The following is a 22,283-nucleotide window of genomic DNA, read 5'->3' as shown; positions in this document are numbered from 1 at the left end:
GGTCCCTGACCTAGACACCCTCAACTGTAACAAGGATTTCCCACCCTCCCGCCCAATCCCACACCAGGCACAGGAGGCACCCACTTACCACAGCACAGATCACTATCTGGTTCCTATACTTCTGTGCAAAAGCAGCTCCGCTTCTGTGAACAAAAAGCTGTGATGACTTGACTCATTATTTACACAACTGGACTAAACTCTCTCGGGCCACATTATGAAGCACCTACATGATAACTTCTGAGGGACAGAAGCAACCCTGAAACTTTAAATATCTTTGACTTGGCCTTAACACTTTCCTTACTAAGATTCTCATCTGCAACTGTCTCTCAAAAGAATTAGATGAATGAAACAATTAGATATGCAAGTTCCTCTTTTATTTCGTTTTACTAAGCACTTTTTCTTTTATAATCATAAACTCATTCCTTTTCAAGTATGCATCCTGACTCTCATCCTAAGGATCTATCCATCCCATTATTCTATGAAATCAAAGCTTTCCTCCACCTGTATGCCTTCCCTGAGTTCAGTATCAGGATTGTATGTACGGAGCAATGTTCCCTGATGTGTGAAACAGAAAAAAATCATAGCTCCTGTGGTTTTTACAGGAGGTTTACAATTCAACTTTAATGTATAATAATGTTCCTTTAGCTAAGCCTAAATTCTGCATTGTTTATAGAAGACTCTTTAACTGCATTTCCAACATGAAAAATCCAACATAACTTGAAATGACAGTCCTCATCCCAACCTTGCAAACTTTCCTTTTAAGGTCCTGCTCAGTTGTTAACCCTCTCCATGAAAACACTCCCAGAACTATACAAGCAAGTCTTTCCTTCCTCTGGGCTTCCGGAACACCTCATCGACAGCCTTTACAAACCACGCTGTACTTTAATAAACTATATATTCATCATATTCCATTCAGTCTGAGATGCAAATGATAAGAAAGAAAAACAATTTTGCTAATTAAACTATGACATGCCTTTGATCATGAGGTGCATTTCAATTTCCAAGATGTTAAATTGTTAAAAAAAAAATCACGTCTTCGAAACAAAGTGATTCGGAAGGTTCCACAATAGGGAATATACTGTTAGGGAGGCAAATTTCTCACTTCATCTTTGGTGTCTCAATGTCTATTACCGTACTTAATACAAAATAGAAAAAAGAAACCAGCAAACCTGATGTTTTTACGTAATCCCTTCACACTTATTTCATGTCACCATTCTGTGTATTAAAGAGAGGTTCAACAAACTATCTTTTCTATTAAGCAAGTTCATTGCCATAGCCTTTATCAACACCATTGTGAATTCACTGTTAAATTACCCCAATAACATCCTTTCTTCTAGGCTCCTAATTTCTAACTTCTCCACACTTTTATCTATAGAGAAATGCTCTAACAGCATCATTTGCAAAACTTTCCATTCAATGCCTTCTATCCACTAGGTTCATGTTTTTCAAAATTATTATTACTTTGGCAGAATCTCTTCTTCAAACAAAATGTTAAGTACACAATCCAAAAACACACAGAACTTCTCTGGCTGCAGCAGGGGTGGCAGGCTGTGCACTGGGCGTGCCTGAGCTGTTCTGGGAGGCCACTGTGCCTCTATGAAGCACGCAGATGAGAGAACACAACTCTCTCTGTTAGCTGTAAGCTTCCCTGTGAGGACTTTCCCCTTTTCATTCCAAGTTCAGCTGGCTTAACACATCCTCTCTCTTCACCTTTCTACCCTCGAAGTTTCAAATACTTACTTCCTAAACCAATCTTCACCACAGAAAGCATTTCTTGTTTACTGCAAACCTCTAATCTCACTTGTCTCTGAACTCTCCCAGTCGTTCCCCTTACCTCAAAACCCAGCAGTTAAGGGTAAACTCTCATATACAACTGCAGCAGTCATATAATAGTTTCATGTATCTAAGCCTTATCTCCCTAACATAAGTACCCTTTAAGACAAGTACTTTCAGAGCTTGCAGAGACAGCATGCAGCACACATTTAGTTCTTACTACACTGAAATACACTGCTTCTTTTCCACCTGCACATACACCCTTCCCCATATCCTTAGTTGCACTTCACCATGGCTTTCAGATACCCCTTTTATACATATCTCTCTTTTAATTCTGATCTTTTTAAAATATTTTTTAATTGATTGAAGGTTGCTTTATAATATTGGTTTGATTTCTGTCATAAATCAATATGAATTAGCCATAGGTGTACATATGCCCCCTCCCTCTTGAATCTCCCTTCTACCTCCCGTCCATTCCCACACCTCTAGTTTATTACAGAGCTCCAGTTTGAGGTCCCTGAGTCATACAGCAAATTCCCATTGGTTATCTACTTCTAATCTTTAATTCAAGCTAATATCCATATTGAAAACTACTTATTTTCCAACTTTACTATCTCATATTCTTCTGGTGGGTGAGAGTTGCTATGTATTGGTTTTTTACTAGGCTACCAACTTCCATACACGGTTTTCTTTACAATATCCAAACCCTTCTTATACACTTTATCTGATCTGATCTTTGCACATCTATGAGGTAAAAAGGGAAGGAATTAATTACACTATTTTACAAATGAAAAAAAGGATTAATGCTCCAATTATAACATGTTTGCCCTGGATGGAACAGCTAACAGAGAGCAGTGCCTACCAATAAAAAAGTTCTACTTCCCAATTCTGTTGTATTATATGTTTTAAAATATCATTTTCTACTGCTGCCTGAACATCCCCACAAGTAGGCTGTGAGTACCGCACCCAGGCAGTCAGGTGTACCAATGTGATAAGGGTGGCTACTGCCATGAGGTTCCCCCCTACCTTCCCCTGTGACTGAGCAACATTTAACCACACCAATGAAATCCCCTCACACCCTGATCCCCCAATAAAGGCATCTGCCTATGGGTTCTTGTCCTCTCTGCTCCCCACCTCCTAGTTTGAGCCAGCTTCCTTGACATCACCTCCCATGTGACTCTTTCTCAGTGCACACTGACTGTTTCTCTAGGACCTGTGTGTATAATAAACTTTTTTTCCTGGGCCTCTCTTGTGCCCCTTCTGGCTGCAAATGACTGATGATCACCTAAAAGAACAAAATACCTGTGATCTAGGAAGCCTCTCAGTACATGTATCTGCAGTAACAATAAACCTACTACCTGAACTACACCTCTAATCAAGTCCAGATAGTCTCCACTTATAACTTTATTGGGGCTTCCATGGTGGCACAGACAGTAAAGAGTCTGCCTGCAACATGCAAGACTTGGGTTCTATTACTTGGTTGGGAAGATCCCCTGGAGAAGGGAATGGCTACCCCTCCAGTGTTCTTGGGCTTCCCTTGTGGCTCAGCTGGTAAAGAAACCGCCTGCAGAGAGGGAGACCTGGGTTCTATCCCTTGTTCGGGAAGATTCCCCCGGAGAAGGGAATGGCTACCCACTCCAGTATTCTTGCCTGGAAAATCCCATGGATAGAGGCACCAGTCCATGGGGATGCAAAGAGTCGGACACAACTCAGTGACTAACAACACACCTAACTTTACTACCACGCCTAAGGCAAAGAGAACCTTCATCTATCTCAATTACTGCTTTTTCTATTCCAAAGGGTCTAGGGCCTCAAGAGGTTTTTAAGCACCTTTGAGCTAAATATTCTAAGCCAGAAAGAAAGACCTACTGGGTTTGCTCACTACACAGAGCACATTAACAGACTGGAAGTTCTAAGTACTTCCCACAGTTTAAACTATATCAGGATCCTAGATTTTCCAACTGCTCTCCAAGTCCACTCAAGAAAAAGTAATCCCACTGTTCATACTAAAGTGACATTATCAGATATATGACTATGGTTAAAGTACTGAGATAAAATATCCTAACTATAAATTCAATGTTGGGCACATCAGTGTATGCTTAAAACCCTAATGCTTTGGTGGTCACCTAACAGAAGTACAAATAACAGGAAAATGGCATCTAAGGCCACAAGCATTAAGTCTAACAAATAATGAAGAACAGAAAACTATTAATTTATGAACTAAAGCATTACATTACTTAATAGGAATCATCTTAATCACACTGCCTTTGTAATAAGAAAAATGGTAAACGTGACTCTCAACCCCTACCTCCCCCAAAGAAATCCCTACTTAATCAATCACGTAAGCTTAACAAGACTTATAGAGAGCTCTCACCACATGCTGGATCTAAGTACCCAGAATAGACTATGTACTCAAATATTCATAGAATCCTAAATTTTAGAATTAGAAAACTCACAGATTATCTAGTCAAACTTTCTATACAATATAAGAAATTCTTCTATATTTTAGGGTCTCTGATAGATGGGCACCCAGCCTCTAACACTAGGAAGATCACCACTTCATGAAACAAACTATTCCATTACCACACAGGGTTGTGTTATGTGTGAAAGTCACTCAGTCATGTCTGACTGTTTGTAACTCCATGGACTATACAGTCCATGAAATTCTCCAGGCAGGTATACTGAAGTGGGTAGCATTTCCCTTCTCCAGGGGATCTTCCCAACCCAGGGATGGAACCCAGGTCTCCTGCACTGCAGGCGGGTATGTGTATATACATATACTGATTCTACTGGTGTCCCAGGGACAGAACATAACAGAACACAATTAAAAACGCTCTTCACGTATCTAAAGAAGGTGTCACACTTTCTCTTTTCATTTAATAATAATCCTCCCTCTCTGATTATTGTTAGTATGAAATGCTTTCCACACTTTTCAACCTGGGAACCTTCTTGATATGCTTGCCAGTTTGTCACTGTCCCATTTAAAATGTGCCACATCCAACATCGCATATGGTCTGATAAGGACAAAATACAGGAGCTTCACTAACTCTTAGTTTGTGGTAAGCCGATAAGTCATCTCCATATGTCCTGCTACCACACCACTTTTCCACCTTGTAGGTATAAAATCATGCCCCCCACCCGTCAACTTTAAATAGAGGATCCTAACTGTTACATTTCCAAATTTGCTGGCATATTGAGGGCAGCACTTTCACAGTATCATCTTTCAGGATTTGAAATAGCTCAACTGGAATTCCATCATCTCCACTAGCTTTGTTCGTACTGATGCTTTCTAAGGCCCCCTTGACTCACATTCCAGAATGTCTGGCTCTAGGTGAGTGATCACACCACAGTGATTATCTGGGTCGTGAAGATCTTTTTTGTACAGTTCTTCTGTGTATTCTTGCCACCTCTTCTTAATATCTTCTGCTTCTGTTAGGTCCCTACCATTTCTGTCCTTTATTGAGCCCAACTTTGCATGAAATGTTCCCTTGGTATCTCTAATTTTCTTGACGAGATCTCTAGTCTTTCCCATTCTGTTGTTTTCCTCTATTTCTTTGCATTGATCGCTGAGGAAGGCTTTCTTATCTCTCCTTTCTATTCTTTGAAAGATGATGCTGTGAAAGTGCTGCACTCAATATGCCAGCAAATTTGGAAAACTCAGCAGTGGCCATAGGACTGGAAAAGGTCAGTTTTCATTCCAAGCCCAAAGAAAAGGCAATGCCAAAGAATGCTCTAACTACCGCACAATTGCACTCATCTCACACGCTAGTAAAGCAATGCTCAAAATTCTCCAAGCCAGGCTTCAGCAACACGTGCATCGTGAACTTCCAGATGTTCAAGCTGGTTTTAGGAAAGGCAGAGGAACCAGAGATCAAATTGCCAACATCTACTGGATCATCATAAAAAAGCGTTCCAGAAAAACATCTATTTCTGCTTTATTGACTATGCCAAAGCCTTTGACTGTGCGGATCACAATAAACTGTGGAAAATTCTTCAAGAGATGGGAACACCAGACCACCTGACCCGCCTCTTGAGAAACCTATATGCAGGTCAGGAAGCAACAGTTAGAACTGGACATGGAACAACAGACTGGTTCCAAATAGGAAAACGAGTACATCTAGGCTGTATATTGTCACCCTGCTTATTTCACTTCTATGCAGAGTACATCATGAGAAACGCTGGGCTGGAAGAAGCAAAGCTGGAATCAAGATTGCCAGGAGAAATATCAATAACCTCAGATATGCAGAGGATACCACCCTTATGGCAGAAAGTGAAGAGGAACTAAAAAGCCTCTTGATGAGAGTGAAAGAGGAGAGTGAAAAAGTTGGCTTAAAACTCAGCATTCAGAAAACTAAGATCATGACATCTGGTCCCATCACTTCATGGGAAATAGATGGGAAAACAGTGTCAGACTTTATGTTTTTGGGCTCCGAAATCACTAAAGATGGTGATTTCAGCCATGCAATTAAAAGACGCTTACTCCTTGGAAGGAAAAGTCATGACCAACCTAGATAGCGTATTCAAAAGCAGAGACATTGCTTTGCCAACAAAGGTCTGTCTAGTAAAGGCTATGGTTGTTCCAATGGTCATGTACGGATGTGAGAGTTGGACTGTGAAGAAAGCTGAGTGCTGAAGAATTGATGCTTTCAACTGTGGTGTTGGAGAAGACTCTTGAGAGTCCCTTGGACTGCAAGGAGATCCAACCAGTCCATCCTAAAGGAGATCAGTCCTGGGTGTTCATTGGAAGGACTGATGCTGAAGCTGAAACTCCAGTACTTTGGCCACCTCATGGGAAGAGTTCTAATTGGAAAAGACCCTGATGCTGGGAGGGACTGGGGGCAGAAGGAGAAGGGGACGACAGATGATGAGATGGCTGGATGGCATCAGCGACTCAATGGACATGAGTTTGGGTGAACTGTGGGGGTTGGTGATGGACAGGGAGGCCTGGTGTGCTGCGACTCATGGGGTCGCAAAGAGTCGGACACTACTGAGCGACTGAACTGAACTGTTACATTTTCGTTGCTAGTTCTGGTTCAGCATTCTGGTCCAGCATTCTGGTCTAGTAAGAGCACCATCTTAAAGGAAATCAGTCCTGAATATTCACTGGAAGGACTGATGCTGAAGCTGAAACTCCAATACTTTGGCCACCTGATGTGAAGAACTGACTCATTTGGAAAGACCCTGATGCTGTGAAAGATTGAGGGCAGGAAAAGGGGACAACAGAGGATGAGATGAGTGGATAGCATCACTGACTCAATGGACATGAGTTTGAGTAAACTCCAGGTGTTGGTGATGGACAGATAAGCCTGGCGTGCTGGAGTCCATGGGGTTGCAAAGAGTTGGACACAACTGAGCAACTGAACTGATCTGAAGATCACTTGGCATCTCCATTCTATGCCCTCTCATAATTATTAGCAATACCCCCTAGCTTGGTCTCATCTCTGAATTCAGTAATCCTTAGGTATGAAATTTGAAAAAAAAAAGTTCAACAGGACTGTATCAAGTATAGAATCCTATGCCACAATACCAGAGACCTTTACTGAGGAACACAGCCAACATTTTTTCACATAATAATCAGGTACAAGCCTTTAAAGAAATCATGACTATCAATGCTGAAATCAAGATACACTGTGTTGATGTTATTTCCTTTGTATACTCATCCAGAAATTCTAAAGCATGAATTTGTGAACCTAGTTCTTTGGCGAACCCATACTGGCTCCCAATGATTTCTGAATTCTTTTCAATATTCAGAAAGCAACTATTCCATAATTCATTAAAGGACTCTGTTATGGGCAGTTATCAAGCTCATCTGTCTATTGTGTGGGGTGTTTTCAAAAAGTGAGGCGCTTATTCATGCTCAACGTTTCCATGATGTGTAACTTTTAAGTTATTGATATGGCCTGAGATGAAGCCTGAAAGTTCCTTCTGACCTTAGGATAGCATTCATCTGGATCATACGGATTTCCAAAGAGAAACTAAACGTCTCCTATCTCCTCACTTACCTTGAATAAATATCTCAGAGTGACTTACAGCTCTAGTCATTTCCACTGGAACTGCATTTTCCTCACTGGTTAACAGAAGCCAGGTGGATGGAGAAGCTCTGCCTCTGCTTATTACACCAGTTTGGTCAAGCAACGACTGTGTGCTACACAGCAGGTTATCATCAGTTATCTCTTTTATATATACTATTTCATATATATCTGTATGTATATGTCAATTCCAAGCTCCCAATTTATCCTTCCCCCACTTTACCCCATGGTAGCCATACGTTTCTTTTCCACATCATTTGTACTGTCTTTCAGATTCCATATGAGATTATCTGTAAAATAAGCACAATAATCTCAACAATACTGTGGGATATACTGATATAATATAAATACCTAGCATCTATCACATACTAGGAAAACAATGTTTGTTTCCCTCCTCAAATCTCATTTCAAAAAAAAAATTCTAACTAGAGTTAGAACTTTCTTATCTACATATAGCATTTACTAATCTCTTTAGTTCTGAAATTGCTCTTCCAAGAAGGGACAAAAAATTACTACTGAGGTTTCACCATTAAAAACAACAACAAAGAGACAGAGAATTGTGTTTTTCACCAATGCTGCATTCAATATATTAACACTGAATATCAGGGATAATAGACACAGTCTATGTAGAAGAAGACAAGGCAAGCTGGATACTCTCCCTTTATGGTCCCTAAACCTCAGTTGCATTTACTCATTACCAAGCAAAAGATTCTGGAGAAGGCAATGGCACCCCACTCCAGTACTCTTGCCTGGAAAATCCCATGGATGGAGAAGCCTGGTAGGCTGTAGTCCACGGGGTCGCTAAGAGTCGGACACGACTGAGCAACTTCCCTTTCACTTTTCACTTTCATGCATTGGAGGAGGAAATGGCAACCCACTCCAGTGTTCTTTCCTGGAGAATCCCAGGGTTGGGGGAGCCTGGTGGGCTTCCGTCTATGGGGTCGCACAGAGTCAGACACGACTGAAGCGACTTAGCAGCAGCAGCAACCAAAAGATTCGGTTAACAAAGGCAGAAATACAGGAGAAAGACAACTCAAGCAGAAGCCAAGGTTCTAGTCCTCACTTTGCCACAAAATACAAGAAAATCACTTAAGCTTTCTAAACTTCAGGCTCTTTTGTTCTAAAATACTGCTGGGGGATGCGGGAGGAGGAAGAATGCTCAGTTATCTTTAGGTTACCTGTGTTAACTACAGCTTTAGTACGGCTTTATCTCACCACACATACTTACACTAGCAACAGGTTTCCTTTGCCACAACTTGCTCATTCACTAGGTAACAAAATGACAAGCATAAGGAGTATTCAATCTTACTCATCGCTAGATCAGAAGAGTACAGGAGAGCCCACATGGACATCTGGATATGGTCTGATATCAGGCCAGGTTGCCCCTTTTACTGTCAATTCTTACTACGTCATCCCTAAAACTATGCAACATAGCACTGCAAAATCTCTGACCCATGTTTCTGCTTTCACTTATAACAGTAAAAACACAAAATTCCTTTATAAATAGACTTTAACAGCAAAAATGAAAGGGCAGCAATAATCTTAAAGACCATTTCAAGCTAAAAGTTTATCATTTGCAAATCTGTGTTATTTGTACAACTTTCCCCCATCTTTTTGCTTAATCAAACTTCCTTTCTTTCTCTTCAACTTGCTTTTATGCCAGCTCCAATATTTAAGTATTACTTGTTATATATTCCCTGATTTAGATCTGAAAAGCAGATGATTAACACTCTATTTTCCCTCACTCTATTGTCTTGAAATCCCTCCCAAAGATGCCCTTTTAAAAAATTAATGTGGCTCTACACGAGTATTTTATCTTCCATGAAAAACTTAAAAATAGGCAACGATATTGTTATGTCATCATCAACAGATCTTAAAGGTCATGCTATACATCTTATAATGGGTAAAACCAACTTGGTAGTTCAGAATCCAAATCACCTGTACAGGGCACAAGATGTAAGTTTCTTAATGAATGCCAATCTATAACAAAGAGTATTAGAAGATTTTACAAAAAGAAAATTACAGGAATAAATATGACTTCTCTGAAAAAGGAAATAACTAAACACAGGAGACATATGCATACAAATAGATACATATATGTTTATATATGTACATATACATATGTGTATATATGTGCATAACATATGTGTATACATTATTTAAGATGCCTACTAGGGAAATCCAAACTAATATATCATATGGCAGAGGAAAACCATATTTGTATTAAATGTCTAGTCAATTTTCTACTTTTACTAGCTCTGGAAAAAGGTTTGGTGTAAGAAGTTGATTCTACTGGATTAAACTAGGTCTTTGAATTAAATATAAATGTCAACTATTTTGTTTGGCCTCTATTTTCACCAACAATGACTCTATTTTCACCAAAACTGACTCTTCCATTTCAGGTTCTGTTAATCCCAAGGTTTTTTATTTTAAATCTCCAAAGAAGTAAAGGAAGATAAAGAGAGTTCTTGAAGTGACAGCATTTCCTGTCTGAACTCCCTTTATGCAAGAATATGCACAGAAATTTTAATTTCTACTAAAACTGACAAAGAAGTATCCATCTATCAAGCAAAAGCATGATCTATTACCATATATGATCAGGGCCAAAAATAAATCAAATTGCTGGCCAGTGCAAGTTAATTACTAATGAAATCAATGATCCCTACATGTTCTAAATTACTTAAAGAGAAATAACTCCTGAAGTTCATTTTATCAGGACACTTTGGCTACCAGAACACACTGCAAAGCAGGTAGTTCTTTTTTGAGGAAAACATCATCCATTATCCTCACTTAGTTAAAACAAAGGATATTCTTAAGCCAGCAGCATAACTAGTTCTTACTGTTGTTTTAGTTGCTAAGCTGTGTCCCACTCTGCGATGCCATGGACTGCAGCCCACCAGACTCCTGTGTTCATGGGACTCCCCCGGCAAGAAGACTAGAGTGGGTTGCCATTTCCTTCTCCAGGTGATATTCCCAACCCAAGGACTGAACCCAGGTCTCCTGTGTTGGCAGGCGGATTCTTTACCATTGAGCCTGAGAATCCCATGATTAGTTATTATATTTGCTCTTAACTTTTTTAAGAGGATTTCTCATCTTCTTCAAACTCCAAACTCTAACAAGGAAACAATACGGTTCATAGTAGGAGCACAAATATTTAGTTCCTACTGCAATTCTAGCTAGATGCTCAACCTGGAACTCAGGATTCAAGCTGAGACCAAATCACAGAAACACAAACTGAATAATTATCAAGGAAAGAAGCTCCTGTAGGGTATTATTAACATTGCTATTTCATAAAATCAAGTATGAAGCTCCTCAGCTTCAAATACTAGTTTCATTTGATTTATCTTGAATAATGTTTTTTAAAATTTTTCTGTCATATCATCCAGAACCTTTCCTATACTTTCTGAAGAACATCAGGATGGATGGTGGAGAACTCTTACAAGAACCCCTTGTCTCGAGCTAGCCAATACATTCTGTCAAAGCTAAATCATTTTTTCAAGTCCTGGTAATAGCTGTTATGAATATTAAGAACAAAAATTTCCCATAAATTAAACAATACCACTGGAGGGGGGAGGGGCATGAAATAATCAAAAAGTACTAAAAAGCAAATGAGAACACAAAGTAAAAATCTGAACTTTCAGGACTCATTTATAGACGGGGAAATATCAGGTTCTTGCTGCTCATTCTCCCCTTTCCAGAGACAGGAAAGTACCTGGTGTACCACTCTTAATGTCTTAAATGCTCCAAGTCAAAACGAATGAAAACAGCCAATTCCTTAGCTTCATTAAAACCACTCCAGGGCTTCCCTGGTGGTTAAGCAGTAAAGAATCCGCCTGCGATGTAGGAGACACGGGTTCAATCCCTGGCCCGGGAGAATCCCACGTGCTACAGAGCAACTACTGCACCCGCAGTCTAGAGCCCAGGGGCCTCCGCTACTGAAGTCTGCGAGCCCAGAGCCCAAGCTCCACAATGAGAAAAGCTACCGCAATGAGAAGCCAGAGCACTCTAACTAGAGAGCAGCCTCCCACCCCCACCAGAGAGGCCTGCTTGCAGCAACGAAGACGCAGCAGAGTTAAAAATAAATAAAATTATAAAGAAAATAAAAAATGAAGCCACTCCAGGGTGCCACTCCCAATTCTAAATTGCTATCTTCTCTATCACCATTTATACCTTAATTGAGCAAACGTCTGTCAAACACCTATTATGCTAGGAAGTAAAGCAAAATCTGCAAACAAGACTCAGATTAACTGCACAGACTTGTTAAAAATCAGCATACATTTCTGGTCTTTATAGTATGGCTATCTTAGAACAACACAGCATAACTATTAAAAATTAACAAAATTTAAGACACTTGATTTTAGGAGAAAAAAATCCAACTACATAAAGCTCAAATTTTCTCATACAGATAAATGTCCCTCAAATCATATAAACTCTTTAAATAAAAAAATTACCCCAGAAAATGCAAGATTAAACACACCTACTAAGAGTGCTCAACACAGAGCTAGTTAATGTTTGTGGAATAAAAATTATGAATTGTACTTGCCACAGAAATCTATTCTCTGAGCCACTTATGAACTAGGCTCGAAACCCATCTCCTCCATATTTTGCCTTATCAGTAGTTCACGGCTGACAACTTGATCCCTGGTTCTCAAACTTTAATGAGATTTACAACCACCTGGAAAGTTTGTTTGAAATCCTTGATCATACTCCCTAAAAATTACAGTTCCAGAAAACACATTCTGCATTTACAATAATGTATCATTCAAGTGGGCTTCCCTGGTGGCTCAGATGGTAAAGAATGTGCCTGCAATGCAGGAAACCTGGGTTCGATCCCTGGGTTGGGAATGATCCCTGGAAGAGGGCATGGCAACCCATTTCAGTATTCTTGCCTGGAGAATCCCCGTGGATAGAGGAACCTGGCAGGCTACAGACCATGGGGTTGCAAAGAGTAGACAAGACTGAGTGACTAAGCACAGCACAGCAAGTGAATCTGAGGCGGTCAGAAGATCCTACTCTCAGTTATGCTGGTTTACCTTCACAAGAGGCAAAGAAAAAACTCTGGGTCCTAATTGGTATCAATGAGGGAAGAGAAAAACTGAACATTTCTAGCCAGAACTAAAAATTATTCAATTCTCTTAATTAAGCATAATTCACGAACTATATGCTTAATAGGCAAGATGAAATATAACTGAAACAACCTTTGCTTTGACAATACAAATTGTTATTCAACCCACCCAAAACAAACATTTTTCTGAAATAACGTATTGTCAGTGTTCAGAAAAAGAGTAGAAACAAAGGAAGCTGAGGACTATAATCCATAGAAACAGGCATGAAATTGTGCTGTAGTAGTTTTAGGGGGAAACGTACCACACTCAAAACACTCTGTGATTAGTTACTGTTCTGTCAATATAAAAGCCACTAGTCATGTGTTACTACTTAAATTAAAATTAAATAAAGTCAAGTAAAATTAAAAATTCTTCTACCGCATTAGTCATAATATAAATACTCAATAGCCATATGTGGCTAGTGGCTAAATACTGGATAGAAGAGATATAGAACGTTTCCCTCGTCACAGAAAATTCTCTTGGATAACTCCGGCTTAGAGTTAAAGGGTATCTAAATAAAACATGTAACCTCCATTCTCCTGAATCAGAGAGCTCTATCTGACAACTTCTAAATTTTAAATATATAATTCTACTTTAGATAGTGACTGTAAAACAAGAACCCTAGCATAATTTATCTGCAACTTGTTTCAAGAAAAGTTATTCAAAAGTGGTATGTTTATTCATTTCTGATTCTCAAAATATAAATAATTTAACTAAAGAGGTCTTAAGTATCAGACACCAAAACCACAACTAGGTTTTCATAATCAAATGAAAAGTGTTTAATTACTAGAAAACAAAAGGCATTAGGTGAAAAAGACTGATCCCAAAAGATTGAAACACTTAATAAGACTGGTTTTCCAACTACTTCAAAAGTTTCTATTCACATATGTAACAAATAACTACTTTATAACTGGTTCTAAAATGACCTTACAACAAATTCAAATTAGTGACATTTTACTGTCTGTAGTTTTAATTGCTTTCCACCAATTTCACACTAAAAACTCCTATAAATAATTTAACCACCGTAGATTTTACTTAAAGGTAATTTTATAGGGGACTATTCACTTAAAAGTCCTGAGCAAATCTTGGTTTTTGCAGAAAAGTAGACAAAAAAGTTAATGAAACAATTTGCAACTCAAAATAATCTCTCTCAACTGCACGAACATCTAGTTTTGTATAATAGAATGCACAAGCACGGGCAACAAGATGCAGAAGCGTGAGTAACAGAATTCAAACTGCAGCAGATCTGTAACTGTATTATTTCAGCTTTAAATCAACTTTCCCTTAAATAAGACATAAACATCACTTTGACTAGGGTTCTTTCAGAAAAGCTCAAGTATACATAAATTTGATCCCTAAATTACAAAAAAAAAAAAAAGATTCTTATCCAAAAGTGCTCTGCAGAAAACAAAGTTTAGAAAACTTAACACATAAAACCTAACGCTAAATACTGTAAACATAAATGGGTCATATTGATGGTAGTGAGTCTAATATTCCTGTGTACTTTAGCTTCTTTATGATCATCTGCTTACTTACAGGTTTACATCAAATCTAAGAGTCAGCAAAGGAAAGCAGTAACTTGTTACTAAAAACAGTATAAGAGGATCTTTAAAGATAAAGACTGTATAGTAACTTACCTGCCACACTGGTGATTGTAACTGGAACTCCTTGCACTTGAACGCCCGCAGCACCCAGGTTGGCAACACTCACTGTCTGAAGGTTAGGCACTGATGCAAGCTGGGCAGTATTCAAAGTTATTGGGGCACCAGCAACAGCCACAGGAGCAATCTGAGCAAGGGTTGTGCCACCACTTGAAGACACTGGGGTGATGGTTAATTGCTGGGATAACCCAGCATTCTGAACTTGCAAATTTGAAAGACTCTGAATATTCTGAACCTGTACAGTTTGCCAGCTGATTTGCCCTGAAGGTGTTAAAGTTGGAGCCCTGATAAGCACCTGAGTCGGATTTACTGCTTGAAGTTGAACATTCTGCAAAGGCTGCTGCTGGATGGTCTGAATCGTCTGCCCTGACTGGAGCTGAAAAGACTGGGGTGGAATAGCTTGAATTATCTGTTGCTGAGGCTGCTGGATCTGGATCTGTTGCAAGATAGGCTGGCCTACAATTTGCACCTGCTGAAGAGAATTTGATTGATCCTGTGTATTCTGTATTCCATTAGACTGAAGCTGACTGGAGCTCTGGGCTTCAGACTCTGTAGCAGCAGGTGTCTGAGAATCTTCAATGGTGCGTTCAGAACTACTGGCTGATGTGCTTGCATACTGGCCCGTATCTGCTGAACTTACTAACGTGTCACTGCTGGTCAGAGATGTTGATGCAGTGGTTGTACAGGTAGTGGAGGAGGAGGGAGATTCCGGCATACTGGCAGAAGCAGTGGTGGTGGTAGGTGTGGAAGCTAACTGACTCCCATTGGAAGTCCCACTCTCAGTAGTAGTAGCAGGCTGGCCAACCTGTGCAGTTCCTCCTCCAGCAGCCACACTGTTTATCACTGGCAAAGCTAAAGTCACTCCTCCAATGTTAATTGGTAGGGTTGTTACAACTTGAGCCTGAGTACCAGGAAGGGTCTGTAACTGCAGTGGTATTGAAACACCAGGTCTAATTTGGACTGGAACTGTCTGATTTGCCAGGTTTTGAGCAAGAATATTCCCAGAAGCTGTCCTGTTAGCAGCTGTGAGTATAGCTTGATTATTACCTGCAGAAATAAGCTGAATTTGACCCTGCAAATCCTGTAGAGATGAACTACTAGTTGGATTGATTTGAATTTGCTGACCTTCCACTGTTTGAAGTTGTGGAATCACTTGGTACTGTACACTACCACTTGGATTTTGTACTTGTATGACTTGAAACTGACCAGGGGAAGAAGAATTACCTGATTTAGTTTTTGTGGGAGATGCACTCCCATTATTACTGGTGGAAGAACTAGATGAACTAGAAGCTGGTTGAGAAATGTTATTTTCTTTTGAAGCAGGAGGAGTGGAGGCAACAAGTTGCCAAGCATTCCCAGCAAGTTGTGTTGTTACCAGTTCTAGCTGTTGTGGTTGATTTTGAAGCTGCACCAATCCTTGGCTTGGATCTATAATAATTTGTTGTTGTCCAGTTGCTTGATTTTCACCAGGAGTCCCTATTTTGCTGCAAGTAGCTGCCAGTAAAGCCAGAGGAGAGGGCTGAGAGTCCTACCCAAAATGGGATAGTAAAAGGGAGAGGGGAAAAAAAAGTGGGAGGATTTAGTGAAGGCCAGTAGTTGGGAGGGGTTTGTTTATTTATTTATTTATTTATTTATTTATTTTGACAGCTCTACATTTCAGAACTTACTCAGGAAAAGGAAGAAATCTAAATATTAACAAAAGCAATAAGATACAGGAATAAGGAAGCAGGTCCCACGATATAAACTATAAATAACAAGAAATTTCTAACAAACTTTCTTGAAGTGTTATTTTACTAAACTCAAAACGCCCTTGGGAAAACACACACCTTTCTCTTATAGTCTGAGTTCCTGGTGGAATTTTAACCACGATATCCCAAACACGTGAAATCCGTATGAATTTACAATTTAACTTCCTTACTCTCAGAAAGATGCTTTGAGTGGACAAACATTTTTGTTCTGTTCTTCACTTCTGGGCATTTAAAGGGCATAACTCCCTCTTTCCCCTTACGTTTCGTGATGCCTTTTTTTTTTTTTTTTTTTTTTAATGTTTGCCTTTACCTGGGAGCCTGAGGTTTTGGGTTTTTTATTGTTATTCTCTGGCTCAGAGGTTTTCCCTCCTTCTGTAGCCATCGCCGCTGCCTGTGCCGCCTCCTCCTCCTCCTCCTTCTTCTGATCTGCAACAAACCCCCCCCCCCGTACACGACAACAGGTTATTAGGATTATTATTATTCGTCTTCCCCTTCCCCTCTCCTCCCCCTCCCCCCGAACATTAATCTCCATAAACCCGCGATCCACGCACACCGGCAGGGGGTGGGGGAGAAGGAGGGAAGGGAGGTGGGGGATATCACAAAACGTGGTTTGAAACCCGACCCATCGGCTCCAGAGCAACACCCAGAAGGTTGTTCTCTCTTAGACATTAAGACAAAACACAACCCTCCTTCCCTCCCCTTGATTCCCTCCCTCCCTCTCCTCCTCCCCTTAAAGCATCTCAGCGGCCCCGGGGGAGGGGGGAGAACCGAGCAGGGTCTGGGGAGGGAGGGAGGGAGGGAGGTGGTGAAGGAGACCGAGGGGGGTGGAGAATACGTACCGCTCATCCCGCATTAACAGGACAAACCCTCAGACGGAGACACTGGGATAGAGGTGGGTGGGGGTGGGGGCGAGGCGGGAGGAGAGGCCGGTCCCGCCCGCCCGCGGTGGCTCGGAGGAGGCTGTAGCTGGCACAGGCTCTGCCTCTTTTTCCGCGAATGGCCGCCGCTGGGCTGTGGCGTAGCAGCTCCTCTCTCCGCCCGAGCCCTGCTGACTCGCCCTTGATTGACAGCGGCGGCGCACGGCGCGGGCGGCGGTGCGGGCCGGGGGCGGGGCCAGGGCGGCGCAAGCAGGGCCGACTCCCCACCCCCCTCGGCCTCTCTCTGCCAGAGCCGCCGACTCTCCACCCCTTCCCCCAGCGGATTGGCCGCCGACCTGCCGGGGGCCGGGGCGTTGGGGCCGCCTTCTCTCCACCCCCTTTCTGGGGGTTATTCTTTCAGCAGCGTTTCTTTTCCTCCCGTGGCTCTTCTGGTGCTTGTTCTCTCGGCGTTCTAGCTCAGGCGCACTGCCGGTAGGCCTTTCATACAGCCAAACTTGTTGTCTCAGGATATCCCGCCCCCTACTCATTTCCCAGCGCCCTCCCCTCAAAAGCCGGCTGCAGCATCCTTCGGAATTGTCACTAAAGAAAAAAAGCAAGGCTCTCATTCAAGAAAGGCGAGAAGAGAGGACAGTGGGGCGCGCGAGCCACCGAAGTCTAGGCACAACGGGTGAACTGCCCGCTGCCCCCGCGCAGGGAGCATGGCTTTCCTGAGGCGCATCCGGACCCGGGCGCCCTTTTTCCCTGGCTCGGTCCCCATTGGTTGAGCGGCTGGGTGACGCGCGCTGAGTGGTGGGAGAAGTGGGGCGGGGCACTACCGCAAAGGCTGTCGGCCCTTGTAGTTTCCGGTGGCCGCGACGGCCCCTCCAAGACACCGCCTTCCTTCCCGCCCCCGACTGAGGCCGGGCCGCGGAGCGGAAAGCTGCCCGAGGGGGCGGTGGCAGCAGGGCGTGGCCGGGGCCGAGTGGGAGTTGAACTGAGCGAGGGGGAGGGGGAAGGGGTGTTGTTTGCCTGGGCCTATCCGCCGCGAAGGGCTGCCCAAACCACCTCTGCCGCCGCCTCCTCGGCTTCAAGCCGCTCCCCGCGGGGCGAGCTCACACCCGGAGCGCTCGGCGATTGAGCGGGCGGCGGCGTGGGGAGGCGGGGTTTGCTGTCCTCCGGGTTTGAATGAACCCGGCTTCTTGGAGCTGCGCCTTCGCCTTTCCTTTCTTTGGTCACCTCCCTAACTCAGGCCCCGCGAGTCAGATCCGAGGCCTGCTTTCCCTAGGAGAAAGATCTTCCATTTTGTTGTCTCTGGCTGGTTGCTGGAGCAAAGCAAAGACCCTCCCTTTAAGGTTGCGTTGCGTCTTGCCAAATAGTACGCGTGGTTGTCGGACTTCTCACTCTGTGAGTCTCAAAAGATTCTCGAGTGGAAGAAAAGCGCAGCTCATTGGGTCAGCCCTGATCACGGTTCTGCATAAGCTTCTGGGCAGGTGAAATTCGTATCTGGCTGCACAAAGCATCTTGTTAAATTAACTTGAACAGCCTCCTGACCCAGCTTTCCTCCAAAGTCCTGAAGTCAAGATGATGCCATGCATTGGAATAATGCCTGATTAAATGTACCAAAGGTGGAAGTGAATCGCTAATATAAACACTGGCCTTGGGACTAGGCGCCCTTACATACCTAGACTCACAGCCACCCACTCCCTCTTTACCTGGGCTTCACACACAGCCTAGAGCATTTTTGTCTCCTGCCTGAGGCTTGACGTGTCACAAGAGTGAGGAGATCCCAGGTGCTTCATTTGACTGGCATTTCCTTTGCTTGTTAAAGTTATTGCAAAACTGGCTGATGACAAAGCCAGCAGTGCAACAAGACAAAGAATTCGAGTAAAGAATTAAATAGTATTGTCTACCTCTTCCTAAAAATGAGCCTAAGATCCTTAAATCACCTGCCTTTCCCCCACCATATACAATTTAGAAAGCACAAAAGTGCTTCTCGAATTTACAGATACATCGTCTATCCTTCAGTCTTTTTTTCCCCCAATTCACTGAGATGAATGAAGGAAGACATTTTGTAATCTTATGAATTAGGGCATTCCTGGTAGTTTTTCTTACCTTGCAAAACCTGCCTCAGAGGGGCAATGTCACTGGCTTTAAATATGAGTTAAATAATTGTTTATCCATTCAGTATAGATCTAAAAAGTGTCCTAAATATTCTGTGCCTAATTAGATAAGTGGTAATGGTAATTCATGAAACATCGTGTAGGGGAAGAAAAATCATTTTCCCCCACCCTTGTTTTTGTAGCTGAAACACAACCCCCGCCCCAAGTAAAAGATTAACAAGAGAAAAACATTGTTATTAACATGTATGCCTCAAGTAAACATGTGAGATCAGTTCAGTTGAGTTCAGTCGCTCAGTCGTGTCTGACTCTTTGCGACCCCATGAATCGCAACACGCCAGGCCTCCCTGTCCATCACCAACTCCTGGAGTTCACTCAGACTCACGTCCATTGAGTCAGTGATGCCATCCAGCCATCTCATCCCCTGTCGTCCCCTTCTCCTCCTGCCCCCAATCCCTCCCAGCATCAGAGTCTTTTCCAATCAGTCAGCTCTTTGCATGAGGTGGCCAAAGTACTGGAGTTTCAGCTTTAGCATCATTCCTTCCAAAGAAATCCCAGGGCTGATCTCCTTCAGAATGGACTGGTTGGATCTCCTTGCAGTCCAAGGGACTCTCAAGAATCTTCTCCAACAACACAGTTCAAAAGCATCAATTCTTCGGTGCTCAGCCTTCTTCACAGTCCAACTTTGATATCCATACATGACCACAGGAAAAACCACAGCCTTGACTAGATAGACCTTTGTTGGCAAAGTAATGTCTCTGCTTTGAATATGCTATCTAGGTTGGTCATAACTTTCCTTCCAAGGAGTAAAGATCAAGTAAAATTAATTTTCTTATTATATTCAAATAATTTGAGAATTAAAAACTGACCATGGAGATCTGAAAAATGGATTTGAAGGATGATGAAAAAAAATTGTGAGTTTAATTAACTGAATGTTAACTGAAATTCCAAAAATCTGTACATTCGTTGTTCCAAAATGTCAATAAGGGTCCCTTGGACATTTAAAACAATCATGCTAACAACCTTAAGATAACTAAATGAATCAACTCAAAACCAGATATCTAAGAATTTCTGTCAATGCCAAAGATTTTAGTTTTTAGATTTAGTTTCCTTCTTTCTAATATTGAAGCAATTATCTGCTAAAGCTACTCTCTTTTGTGGTAACACCAAATCCTAAGTCTACTAGCCAAACAGGGCTCAGGGGAACAAATGGCCAGTTTATCTAACAGTGAATTCAAAGTTTAAAAATACAGTATAAACCAAGTTCTTGGGTTGGGAGAATAAATATTGTTAAAATGGCCATACTGTCCACGGCAATCTACAGATTCAATGTAATCCCTATCAAAATACCAAGGGCATTTTTTATAGAACTGAAACAAAAAACTTTAAAATTTGTATGGAAACAAAGGAGACAGCAATAGCCAAAACAATTTTGAGAAAGAAGAACAGAACTGGAGGAATTACATTCCCTGATTTCAGACTATTCTATACTATAATACAAATTTACCATCATCAAAACACTATGAAACTGGCACAAAAACAGACACATAGGTCAGTGGAACAGGATAGGGAGCCTAGAAATAAACCCATGCACTTATGGTCAATTAATCTACAACAATGGAGACAAGAATATACAATGGAGAAAAGACATTTGCTTCAGTAAGTGGTGTTGGGAAAAATGGACGGCTACATGTAATATAGTGAAACTAGAACATTCTCTGGTATGAAACTATAGCATCCCTGGTATCTCAGCTGGTAAAGAATCCACTTGCAATGCCAGAGACCCCTGTTCGATTCCTGGGTCGGGAAGTTCCCCTAGAGAAGGGATAGGCTACCCACTCCAGTATTCTTGGTTTTCCCTGTTGGCTCAGATGGTGAAGAATCTGCTTGCAATGCAGGAGACCTGGGTTCGATCCCTGGGTTAGGAAGATCTCCTGGAGGAGAGCATGATAATCCACTTCAGTATTCTTTCCTGGAGCATCCCCATGAGCAAAGGAGCCTGGCAGGCTATAGTCCATGGAGTCACAAAGAGTTGGACACGATTGAGTGACTGAACTGAAGTGACTGAGTGTATGAGTATGCGTGTACCTCCCCCGCCACACTACCTACGGGACTGAATGAAGAGTTTGCCCAACACAGGGAAAGGACATAATGGAGATGTGAGGGTCTCTTTGGTAGATACAAGGCAATGTGGAAGATGAGTATGGGGAGAGGCAGGGCAGAGAGAGTAACAAGGCTGAAACCTGCAGGGAAAACACTGTTTGTCTTCTTTCCAAAGGGGATACGCTCCTTTAACATAGCAGAGGCATGAGCTTTGGGGTGTTTCTCTATCTCTACATTGCTTGAGAACATGATGAGCTTTTAGACAGGACAAAGGGAATACTAGGGAAAACAAAGACAAAGCAAAAGGATTGAGAGGACATTCATGTAGAAAAGAGTATAAATAGCAAATGCGATGAAACAAAGAAAAAACATAATAATTATCCTGTTCAATGAGCTCTTCCCATGAAGTTTTTTTCCAAATGTTTTAAGTGTCTTGAGAAAACTTAGATTAAGAGTGTGATCATGGAGGGAGTAATGCCCACCAGGGGGTGTAGACATGGTGGTGTGTTATATATAAGGATAGCTGCAGATGAGCTGTCTTCCTATGGCACTTGTCTGCAATGTGTAGGAAGCCTTCTTGCTAAGTCTTGACAAATCCACCTCCTAACAGATCATTTGATGTGCATGACATCATCACATGAAGAGTAGAGAGCATCTCTCAGGACACTGAAGTCTGGGGCAGGAAAAATATGAGCACAATATGATTGGGCAGGCTGCAACAGTGACTTAAATATAATAGCAACAATCATTTCCCACAATGATAAATGAATGCAAAGTCCTCAGCAAATAAATAGAGCAAATGAGTTGTTTTGCTCTCTGTCAGTCAAGTCAAACATGGAATACTATTTAAGAAGGATATCCACAACTAGAGGAGAAGGTGATCCAGGATG

At 41.9% G+C, this 22,283-nt stretch overlaps 1 protein-coding gene across 2 annotated transcripts in view; it reads right to left on the bottom strand.

Moving 5' to 3' along the window:
- The window catches only part of SP4 (Sp4 transcription factor), an 82,292-nt gene extending 64,952 nt beyond the window's left edge, over positions 1–17,340 (bottom strand). The window contains exons 1-3 of one of the 2 annotated variants that reach the window (XM_070787578.1): positions 17,156–17,340; positions 16,627–16,742; positions 14,545–16,096 (exon numbers count right to left, since the gene is read on the bottom strand). In XM_070787578.1, the coding sequence (XP_070643679.1) occupies positions 14,545–16,096; positions 16,627–16,742; positions 17,156–17,162 (1,675 nt within the window). In that variant the 5' untranslated portion in view covers positions 17,163–17,340. The remainder of the gene's footprint in view (positions 1–14,544; positions 16,097–16,626; positions 16,743–17,155) is intronic. The other variant, XM_070787579.1, reaches the window with a different exon arrangement.
- Positions 17,341–22,283: the final 4,943 nt, after the last annotated feature.

The sequence above is a fragment of the Bos indicus genome, chromosome 4, assembly GCF_029378745.1.
Source record: "Bos indicus isolate NIAB-ARS_2022 breed Sahiwal x Tharparkar chromosome 4, NIAB-ARS_B.indTharparkar_mat_pri_1.0, whole genome shotgun sequence".
NCBI lineage: Eukaryota > Metazoa > Chordata > Mammalia > Artiodactyla > Bovidae > Bos > Bos indicus.
This window is presented reverse-complemented; position numbering and strand designations above follow the sequence as displayed.